The 11,688-nt window shown below is 44.5% G+C and overlaps 1 protein-coding gene across 1 annotated transcript; it reads left to right on the forward strand.

Moving 5' to 3' along the window:
- Positions 1-160: 160 nt before the first annotated feature.
- prrt1 (proline-rich transmembrane protein 1) lies at positions 161-11,675 on the forward strand. The gene is made up of 4 exons (XM_076012007.1): positions 161-553; positions 3,891-4,228; positions 5,896-6,087; positions 7,975-11,675. Exons 1-4 carry the CDS (start codon positions 535-537, stop codon positions 8,149-8,151), a joined length of 726 nt encoding a protein of 241 aa, XP_075868122.1. The 5' UTR covers positions 161-534; the 3' UTR covers positions 8,152-11,675.
- The last annotated feature ends 13 nt before the right edge of the window (positions 11,676-11,688 follow it).

An 11,688-nucleotide genomic window follows, 5' to 3' on the forward strand; every position in this document is an offset into this window, starting at 1 on the left:
TAAAAATGCTATTGGAGGTTGGGAAAAAAATGGATGAGCGAGGTCCAAGAACTGGGACCTACTTTTGCGCAGTTATAAAATGTGTGGAAATGGCTCAATCTCCACAGTCATGAAAAGTTCTGGTTCGGCCGCAATGCAACTGCGATTTTCTCTCTGGTCCGGACTGTCGCTTTAAGACGGCGATAGCTTTGTGTCTGATTAATTCAATGTACGGCGACGCGTTAGTGGAAAACCCTCATTAGACTCCAGCCACCCAGAGAGACAGACAGACAGACAGAGGAGGGAGGAGAAGGAGGAGGAGGAGGATCGCTGGACCGATCCGAGGAGACTGGATCTACTCTTTCTCATTTCACACAACCAATTCAGGTCCCTCCTGCTGCTGATATCGCAGTAAAATGAAGACATCTTGAGGATGGGCTGCATGCCTTTGGAGAAACACTAAAGGTTATTTTTTTTATTTTTTAACAACCAGCTGTAGCTGGGGGAAAAAAAATCCATCCGATCAAAAATAAAGAGGACAGAAGATCGGGAGGCATGGCGTCGGAAAAACACGGTGAGCTGCTTTCACTTTGTGCTCAATACGCGGTGTTTTGGCGTCTGATTGCCAGTTGTATCGATAAGCGGTGGGAAACCGTGTTGTTGTTTTTATAATGTATGCGGGTGTTTAATGTGCGTCCTCCATAGGATGCTGCGCCGTTGTGTGAGTGCAGCCTGGGAAATAAAGACAGTAAATTAAACAGAGCGGAGCCTTTACGTTGCCACAGCATGAAATGGCTTCATCGCACTGTGCTACCGTGAAATCAATCGCCGGTTGTTGTTTTTTTTTGTTTGTTTGTTTGTTTTTTGTTTTTGTTTTTTTTTTATTACCGCGGTCTTTATTAGCCGATTTCCTGTCGGAATCTTTTTTTAAGAATGCATCTCAACCTATCATATGATGACAATTACGTACGATCCCACCGCTGACCAGACATCAGTGTGTGGGTGTCCTGAGCGCGCGCGCGCCCGCCCGCCCGCGCGCACGGCCTCCAATATTCCTAATTAATCGCTCTGCATCCGCTGCGGTGCAGGGCGATTTAAAAACGTGTTGTATCTCCTTCAGTGTTGTATCTCAGCACATCAGGCAGGGCGGCCGGGGGTGCAGACGGAGCTTCAGCTGCCATGACAAAAGAAAATATGTATCAAAGAATGGCTTTATGATACAATTTAAACCACCAAGAAAGACGTTCCGGAGGACAGGCTGTGTCAGAGATAGAAATGTAAGATAAGATATTCCTTAATTAATCCCTCAGTGGGGAATTTCACAGTAAACCCGTACACATTGACTGGTTTTGTCACATGTCCATGTAGCATTGTAAGTAGTAGTGACAGGTGATATCTAGAAATCCACTATATCTGGCTATAAACACCCCACGTCACAGCCATCTTCAGATCTTTTTGTTTTTCAACCATCTACCAGTGTAGCAGTGTCACATAGTAAATTGCAAATAAAATAGCATCATGTTTAGCCCTCTGTTTGCAGCCTTCTGCTAAATTGCTGGGTTTTTCCTTTCTGCTGCAAGTGATGCTTGGTTGGACCTTCCACATATCTACCAGTTGTACAGAAACCAGCTGCCCTTAGACCTTACTGTAATATTTGACTCTCCTAATGCAGGTTGTGGCCTCAGAGACCAATCTCAAGGATACATTTTCAACAAAATGGACTAGTTTTTCAGGATTTGTAGAATAAACAACTTGAGGTTGATGTTAAATGTGGGTACGGACTCTAGCATTATCTTAAATAACAAGAGACGTGATATGTTTCAGAAGACCATCACATGTTTGCTCTTTGCTGCGTTGTGAGCAGAAAAAGGTTTCAGGAGCTAATTAAAAGCAAATAACACAGCTCTTGGATTTTATGGCAGTGTGAGTGTGGTTTCCTTCATTTGAGTGAAATATCCACAAACCATAGCTGGAAGTATGTTTTTTCCATGTGCTCTGTCTAAAGATGACCAAGTAGGATTTGTCTCTAATTACAAACTGTAATTTTAGACACATAACATCATATGAAGTCATTGTTGTTGATGGGTTTAGGGGAGAATGTTGGTGTTTTACAATAAAACAAAAGGGGAAAATATATATGTGTATATATATTTATATATATATATGTATATGTTTTCCTATATGTATGTGTATATATATATATATATATATATATATATATATATATATATATATATATATATATATATATATATACATATATAAATATATTGTGGCCCTGTGATGAACTGGCGACTTGTCCAGGGTGTCACCCTGCCTTCGCCCTAAGACAGCTGGGATAGGATCCAGCAGACCCCCGTGACCCTGAATTGGAATAAGCGGGTATAGAAGATGGATGGATGGGAAAATATATATTCAGTCAAGAAAAATCCGTGATGCAGCAACTTTAAGTAGCGTCCAGCAAATTTGTCGTCTTTTTACAGCTTCAAAAGCTTTTGTTAACCAGTGTGTGTTTCCGGTTCCGCTCCTCTTTGCCTTTCTTACTGTCACATGCCATCATGAGTCGTGACCCTCTTTTAAAAAGGTGTCCCATGCTTTGCTACTTCCTCCTTCCCCCTCTCTGTCTGTCTCTTTCTGGTCCACTTCCTGCCCGTGACAGAGTTTGGAGCCTGTTACGTAAAGCCGGTCCCCCAGCGCAAGTCGTCATCCCTCATCGCTCACGCGGCTCCTGCTCTCCGACTGCCTCCTGCTCTCGCCGCTCTGCTCCGTCAAACCTCCCCTTCCTCCTCCGTCCTCACCTCCATCCATCTCCCCCCTCTCATGTGTCCGTCCGGAGGGACGCACCTTCAGATGCTCGGCCCGCTGTGAGGACGTGTCACGTCGTCCGTCAAAGTTGCCTTTGACAACGCATTAAGAAGATGATGAGGCAACGCGAGCGTGAGCGGTGGAGAATCAGCTCTTTGAAAGAAACAGTGGGAAATAATGGCCTTTTTCGTCTGCCGCGGTCAAAATGCCAATCACTGTCATCCTCCTGAGTGAGACTGCACAGGATGCGTTTTTCATGAATGCGTCGGATTTCTTTCAATTGTTTCTGCGCCTGCCTGTAGTGGAATGTGCCATTCAGTGGGGAAACAAAAGGCTGCAACGTTGTTGTGTTCGGGCCACTGAGGGGACGTCTCCATCCACACAGCGCCACTGTAGAAAGTGGCCCGGATTGCCCAGTGCCAATAAACAACATGCCAGAAACCAAACAAATGCATTTAACGTGTAAACTGTGTCTTTGCTTCCCTTTGGATTGAGGTTAGCCTTTAATCTAACAAGTCAAAAAAGTAAAAAAATAAAAATAAAAAAAACTTGCTGCAATGAGCCAGAAAGTTTTAAAAGTATAAAACAATTTTAGATGTCTTATATTCTGCTAATTTTTAAATCTTTCATTGCCCCCAGCCCCCCACAACTGACAGTTTTCAGGTCTTGCATTGAAAATAGTTATTTTAGCCCTCTACTGTCTCCTGCAAAGATTTTAACTTCCTGCTAAAACAGATGCTTTTGTTTGATGGAGGCAAGCATGATATTGTCTTAGTGGACAAAACTAACACCTGGCTGGGTGGGGTGGGTTGTCAATCGCCTAAGGACAGACATTGGTGAATATTGGTACCATTTGTGACATTACATAGAGTTAATTAGCAATTATGATGAAAAACAATGGCAAAGTAAATATATTGCATAGTTAAGTGACCTTTAAGCAAACATTTAAAGAGATATAGCGTGTTTTAAAATCTTCACATTTAGCCTGTGTTTAACAAAATGCAGTATTCGCAGTGCAAAACAGATAATAGTGGCTCAAAAGCTTTTATTAACAAGATCTCGCTCTTTGGTCTGCTTCTTTCTTTCTGTTTGGGCTCCCCCCTAAGGTCTGGATGACTCTGGGCGTCAGACCATGCAGCCTCCTCCGTACCTCCCCGGCCCTCAGGACCCCAACCTGGGCCAGCACCCCAACATGCAGCCCGCGCCGGGAACCCAGCCCAACTACCCTCCCCCGCCTCCTCCCCCCGGCTCCGAAGGCTACCTTCAGGAAACCCAGTTCCACTGCGGCCCCATGGGGCCCCAGGGGGCCCCGCAGGGCTACACGGTCCAGACGCAGGGCCCTGGAGGAACCATGCCTCACCCCCCGGTGGGATACATTCACCCCGGATACCCCCTTCAGCTGCAGCCCTGCACGGCTTACGTGCCCGTCTATCCAATGGCGTCGGTGAGTCGTCATCAGCTATCACAGATGACACTAGACACTGATATCATGGCCGTTCACTAACTGCACAATTTAAACATTTAAATAATCTTCTGCTGCTGGACCTGGTTTGTCATCTGTGTTTATTAGGGCTGAACGATAAATCGCATTTGCGATAATATCGCGATAGGACAAAAGAAGATTTTCTAACCGCAAAGATTGCGATTTGATTGACGTGAGTTCTGGTCACGTGACTTGCGAGTGGCATGAAGCAAAGCAAATCAGGTAGCGAGAGGAGTTGATGCTGTGACAAGCTGGACGGACGAAGCGACACGCAAGAAAAAGGTCTTCCTGGTTGCCACCAACTGGTGGCCGTAGTTTAGCAAAACAGTGTCGGGAGAGATTAAAAAAAATAATACATTTTTTTTTAAAAATGCCGAATGACTACTGAAGCACCAAGGGCCACAACAGTCGGAGTTGTGTTCGCTGGCAGTGAACCACTGCCTCCTAAGTTCGCACCTTATAGTGATTTTAACGCTGCTAGCGTGTTAACATTGGTTGAATGAAGCTGTCGCTGTTTTGTGCTTTGTGTGGACTTAAACAAAATAATTCTACGCCCAATTAAAATGTCTTGCAAAAAACAAACCAAAACCCTAGTAGATAAATAAAGGGTATTTCATATTAATTCATGCTTCATTTTGCTTTTATCTTAAAATTAGCCGAGCCTATAAAAAAAGAACAATTTGTGTATGATAAATTTGATATGTTTATTATAATACATATAATTTTTTGTTTGCTTGTGGAAAAATAGAGAGAAAGATAAAAAATCAATCGCAAATTAATCGCAATCGCAATATTGAGGGGGAAAAATTGCAATTAGATTATTTTACATAATTGTTCAGCCCTAGTGTTTATTGAATTTCGTGAATGAAATGTATTTTTATTTTTTTGATCTACTGAACATGGGCCAATGTTGTCAGGTCGAACCTGGACCCTCCAATGTTGCATGAATTACAGAAGCCTGGGTGGGTTTTGATCAGAGTAATGGGCCCATTTTGTGTCAGTGAGTCTGCACTTTTCAAACCTGGCACAGGAAGTAGGACATGATTTAATTTGCCCAACTTGGCATTTATTGGCTAATAACGATTCTCGGTGTCTCTGCGGCACTTCCAGTGATGGATAATCCCCCAGCCGACGTCGGGCTAGAGACTGTCACCGCGCTCCACTCATTTCCCTCTGCCGTTGACTGTCTGCAAATGTTTAAAATAGAATGCAGCGCTGGGATGGAACCACTCGCGCTTGATTCGAACATAGTTCCTTCCAGTGAGGAATGGTTGTCAGCAGCTGTACTTTTTTTTCATCTGAACCTGCGCTGAGGATGACTGTGTATTGTGTGCGCAATAGATGATTAGATTGTTCACACAGTGCCTTGAGTTAAAGTGGAAGTATCGAGAACCCAAAATGGTACTGTGACTCATCACAAAAAAAAATTGTGTTCCGGTGCTGTTTGAGCTTTCACTGCTCACAGAATCACCCAATTGAAATGCCGCCTGGCATTTGTTCTGCCGCACAAGTGATGGGAGAATGGGAGACAGACGTTCTCCCTGTCCGTGCGGTCCCCTTGTATCTGTGCAGCGGAAACTGCTTTGTGAGCTCCGCACTACTCCTCTCTGTCCTCCGTGTCGACTCAGGGTCAACCCTACATGCCGGCCGGCGGGACCCACCCGGCCATCCCCCCAGGACAAATCCATCCCATGCAAATGCCGCCGAGCATCACCCTGATGGACCGCCGACCGCCGCATGACTACCTGCCCATCGCCGTGCTCACCACCGTCTGCTGCTTCTGGCCGACGGGCATCATCGCCATCATCAAAGCCGTGCAGGTCAGTGGTCCATCCTTTGATCAGCAGGTTGAACGGGTACGGTCGTTTCGCAGCAGCTGAATTTATCTTTCAGGTCGACTTCCTCACAATTTGCGTTTATGAATGCGCTTCAAAGTACACCGATGAGGAGGTGAGATTCTCTAAATTGACATTTATTCTGTGTTAATAGGGTCAGTGTAGGAGTCAAATATGCTGATAACACTGATAAGTGATGTGCCATCGCTATGTTTGATAGGAATGGCACTCGGGGAAGAACTAGACTTAACTAATTGGACGGAATCATTTCTCAACTAATCAACTAATTTGTCTGAACAGATGAGGGACCTTAGTCCCAGAGATCCCATTTTTCTTTAAAATCTGTATTTTCCTTTTGAGAACCCCCAGCAAAGGAAAAAGCAAAATGGCTTTGCAAAGTTCCCAGATTTCCCAGGCAGGAACATCTGGTATTGGTGATAAGGGGTATCCTAGAATGACCCTAAAGGTCAAAACAAACGTGAGTTTTAGTGTGATGGATGAGCCAGTCAGAAGATGGTAAACAACTGACCTATTTAAACCAGAAGCTGCATTTGTGAGGTTAGAGTTGTCCACATTGGCTACGAGACCTCCCTTAAGTGCCTGATCGATGCAAGACTTCTTTTTGGAATAAACATACTCACATAAAATCAAGTCTGTGTCAACGAAGATTCCTTCATCATCTATCTACACATCACCAGATGTGTTTCCATTACAGGTTTTTTGCAAAATAAAAGCGGTATTTCTAAAATTTCAACAAAGTACAATTGTGATTTGCAGGTATTTCCATTGAATGGTATGAAACGCATAAGAATAAGAATAATGTTTGCTTTTGTTTGTTTACGTTTGTTTGCTGTCAAGAATTGTTGTTATATTTTTCCCTTTGATTACTAAAAAATATTCTGTCTCCTCCTCCGTCCAAACACAACGCGCTATTTTCACTTGAAGTGAACTGGTCATGTGACCCCGTACGTCACATCCAGATCGATACGTCTGGAAAAACCACCTCATGAGAACTTAAAAAAACTTTTTGCAATAATTGAAAGGTTTTTCGAAGTTCAGGCGTTTCCATTGCCATTTTTTTTCATTGCGATATTTAGCTTTTGCGCAATTCTAGAGGTAATGGAAACGCAGCTATTGCCGCTGCTTGACAATCCACCACACAAGTTTCCCCAAAGTGGTGCCACTAACCCTAAAAACAAGCTCCATATTCTGGTTCAGTGAAACTCTCCGGCCCATGCCTAATGTGAAGCCTATTAGTACGTGTCGCCTGTGTGTTTTAGTGATCGCTGAATAATGCACAGCAGTCATGTCATGTCAAGCAGACGGCCTCGTTATAGAAGAAAGCAAACCGCTGCACTTTTGCCCTTTAGCTTAAATTGGCCGTGACGTTCAAAACGTAAAGATGCGGCTGCGGTGGCGGCGGCGGCGGCGGCGGCTCTGAGACCTCACGATGCCCGTTGTTTCGGCCGCGTGTCACGCCGGCTGACGTGCACACAAACAGACCGCGTTATGTAACCGCGCCATTGTCGGCGCAACGGGTAGAATGGATTTTTTCCTCTGGGCCCGCTCACTCGCCGTTGAGCTGAGTGGAGCTGACAGGCCGTGGAGCCACTGGTCCGGCCTGCGCATGTTGCCATGGCGTGCCGGTGCTGTTGAGGGGTCCAGCCCTCTTTTTCCACACGCCGGGGCTGGGGCCCTGCGCCCTGCGCCGCAGCGACATCGATCTGTTTTTCGGTGCTGTTATCAGACTCGCTCCCACTCGTGCCTCTTCCTGATTGCATAACACTGGGTCTAATTTCTGCTCTCTCCCACACACACCCACCTCGCCCTTCCTCGAACCCTCCCCTGCCACCCCGCTCTCCTTTCTCCCAGGTGCGCACGGCGATCGCCCGCGGGGACATGGTGACGGCGGAGATAGCCTCGCGCGAGGCGCGCAACTTCTCCTTCATCAGCCTGGCGGTGGGCATCGCGTCCATCGTGCTGTGCACCATCCTCACCGTGGTGGTCATCATCGCCTCGCAGCACCACGACGACGACTGGGAACCGTAACGGGGGCCGCGCCGGGGGGAAAGGAGGCGGGCGGGTGGGTGGGATCGGATTAGCCGCGGCAGTCTTTTTAGCTAGCTCACTACTCTGGGTGGTTCGGAGAACACGAAGGGCCCACTGGACACGCTCACAAACCTGCTAATGCATCTCGGGGGCCCTCAGCATACATAGCCTCACACACAAACACACACACACATACACACACACAGCTATGGCCTAACCTGCCGCAACACAACAAAGGGCCGAAAAGCAGCCAATCACAGCGGTTGTCGAAAATGCCAAATACAAAATGAGTTCCAGTATCGCTGTTGGCTTGGCATCTGCTTGATCATTTGTAATTAGACACGAGCAGTGAGACGGAAACGAAAGCTCCTTTTTATTAACCTCTCATCTGACACTGATTGGACAGTATGAGTGATTTAGTAACGTGATGATCAGTGTGTTTCGAGGGGATGGGGGTGGGTACAAAAGTGCTTTGATCGTAGTTAAATGCACATTATAAGTCCATCAAGTACAAGTCGACACACGTTTTCTTCTTGTGCAGTGTTGGAACAGTGTTAACAGTGTCAACCATTGCTAATACACTTGGACGACACACTGATTTTAAGGTGGCTATTACACATTTATCACATGGAACGGAAACGGGACCGACTGCGTCCGATGTAACCAAACACAGAGTATTTATTTTACATTGATTATTTGTACTTTACGCCGACACGTTCCTCCACAACATCCTACATTATTTGTGGATTGAACAGGTCTTTGATTTATTTGAAATCTGTTTCATTTGTATTTTTTTTTCCTAGTCATTCTGTGTCTGCCCATGTGCAGCTGGCTGTGAGCGATGAATCACAGCCCACCGCCGCTTTAATGCAGCTTTGAATTTGACTTAAATTTGATATCTGAGGATGGTGACTCTGCACTTTTTAGTGGACTGACGAGACAATGCAGCTGTGTACGTTCATAGTTCTTATAGTGCATGCTCAGTATAAGTTCATGCTAATGGGCTTCTTGTGCAATAATAGCTTTCCTCCCTGCTGTTCCTGGGAAAGAAATCCTCTTAAAAATCTTATTTTGTCAAGTTGTAAGAAAACCATGTCAAACAGAGAAAAAAAATGAATATTTTAGGGAGCGTCTCAGCGATATTTCGGCTTTAATTTGCAAATCTCACAGCTATCAAAGTTTCAGTGCAGAATTAAAGAATGAAAGTGCATGCCATTCTGAGTTTATTTCCATTTGCCTTTGCTGCTAGATGTGAAGCTTTGAGGTTCTGGAACATGTCCAAGTTCACCTCACTTGCTTTTGCTAATGTGGCCGAGCTCTGTGATGAGCTGTAGTTTGTAGGAAGCCGTGGCATTGCAGAACTGAAAATGAATGTGTTCAGTAGGAGAGGAAAGGTTCATGCCTGTCGTTTATTGCAGCACTTTTCTGATTGACAGTGTTTTCCCTCATCCCTTTTCTTTGTTTTATGTCTCCTGTCAACGTGACTTATGGACCTAAAAAGACATTGGTATTCTCGTAACCCCACTTTTGCTTTGTTAGCCACAATAATAAGTTTAAAGTAAATATATAAAGAGATATTTAAAAAAATATGTTTGTTCACAGATGACAGTATAAATTTGTTTTAATCTGTGCTTTACATATTATTAGTATTAGTGGTATTCTACATGTAATTATCACGATTGAGTTAAATATAAATGCATCAACACATCTGGGCCTGTATTTATCAAACACCTAAATTGGGCACCTGAGACTGATATGAAAAAAGGAAGAAGGAAAAAAAAACCTTTTGGTGCCCTTTGTGATTGCATGTCATAGTCTTAGTTCAGTAATATCAAATAGTCAAGGAAATGCCCAAAAACTGCCTTACAATCATCAAGTGAAATAGAGCAATGTTAATCTTTATGCTTCTGTGGTATGTTTGTGTATTTTAGCGCAAAGTAAAAAGCAAATTTAAGGCTAATGAGCCGTAGTTTCATTGCGAAAGCAAATTAATCTTCTATCCAATGTTTTCTGGCCTGAAAATTTGACTAAGCTAGCGTACCTGTGGCTGCTTTGAGCTACAGCTAAAGCTAAGTTTTATTTTACTTTTAGCTGTTTAATAAATGCAAGCCCTGTCCTCTTGAGGTTGAAACCCGCAGTGTTGCAGTGTGAAAAGAACAAATAATGCGAAGTGCTGTTTAGTATTACTGTACAGAATGCTCTGGCAGCAAGTGTGTATGTACTGAATAGAGTCACTTCTAGCATATCTAGTTTATTTAGTTTATAGGCTGCATCTCCCTGTTTGCTTTCAGGTAGATTTGTTGCGCAACAAAGCTGCCAGATATGTTCCTAACTTTATTTTCATTGTTTTGTTTTGGATTTTTTTTAGCTTGTAAATGCAAAAAGTTTGCCTGTTCAAAGAGACGAAAACCCCCCATGTGTACATGTGATTCTCTCGGGGGTTTCTTATTACTATTGGTATGTTCTTGGCTTTGTTGCACACGCGTTGGTTGTTTGCTGACCTCAGTTTGAGTCATTGAATAAAAAGACAGTTTTGGTTGTGAACGACTTGCTGGTCAAGGCAGCGTCTCTCTTTCCGGGTGTGTGTTCTCACCACTCGGCTTCCCCCTCCATCCTCCTCTCAACAGTCTTGCCTTGGCCTTTCCTCCCCTCATCACTTAGCTGCTATTTATAGTTGCCCCGGTTTTCTCCCACCCGTCTCACTTTTTCCTGTCGGAACACAAACTACAACTGCCGTTTAGTTTCACTACGTTGTGTTGAATTAAGAGGCTTTTGTTCGTTGTTGATTACAGCCATTGTTTTTTATTCTGAATCTGCCTCATGTTCAGTATCAGTCAGCAGTTCCGCATCAATCTGAACAAACAACCAGATATACACTCCTGTATTACCTGTTTTCTTGTGTCAGTGAACGGGCAGTACACTTTTCTGGCCATTAAATTGCTGAACCTTTAATGTATTCAGAGATTAAAAACAACCATCTCAGCATAAATGCTGCTAATGCAATAAACCTCTTGATGCATGTACAATCTCACCAAGCTACTAGCATAGTTACTAAACTCTATCTTGTAACTTTAACTCATCCCATCAGTTTAACTCTTTTGTTACTATTGCTAATGATTTGGAGATTGCCACCTACAGCCGATTTATCCGCGGACGACACGCAGCGGAAAAACAAAAAGGAGGTACAAGGAAAGAGCCGAACGCTGGAGCCGAGCCAGCGGGTGTGCGCAGGATCACAGATGGCCGTTTAGCCTCCTGAGGAGAAGCGATGTGTCTGAGATCATTTAACGGGGCCCCACGCTTCCCGCTGCCCCCCTCCATCACACAGGCCCGTCGCCCCCGGGTTTGCCTCGCCGGCCGTCTCGCTGCGTGCGTTTGTGTCATCCTGCGGCGTCCTTGCTGGGACTGTCATCTCGGTCCCAGCGTCAGGACTGATTGGTTAATAGCCAGTAATGTGATACAACGCCGGGAGGTAAACGCAGCCTCAAGCAAAAAATTAAAAAAGACAAAAATGAAAGAAAAAACCTGCCCTGATTG

The sequence above is a fragment of the Nelusetta ayraudi genome, unplaced genomic scaffold (genome assembly GCF_046127955.1).
Source record: "Nelusetta ayraudi isolate G7.1 ecotype Tasmania unplaced genomic scaffold, CSIRO-AGI_Nayr_v1 ptg000135l, whole genome shotgun sequence".
Classification (NCBI taxonomy): domain Eukaryota; kingdom Metazoa; phylum Chordata; class Actinopteri; order Tetraodontiformes; family Monacanthidae; genus Nelusetta; species Nelusetta ayraudi.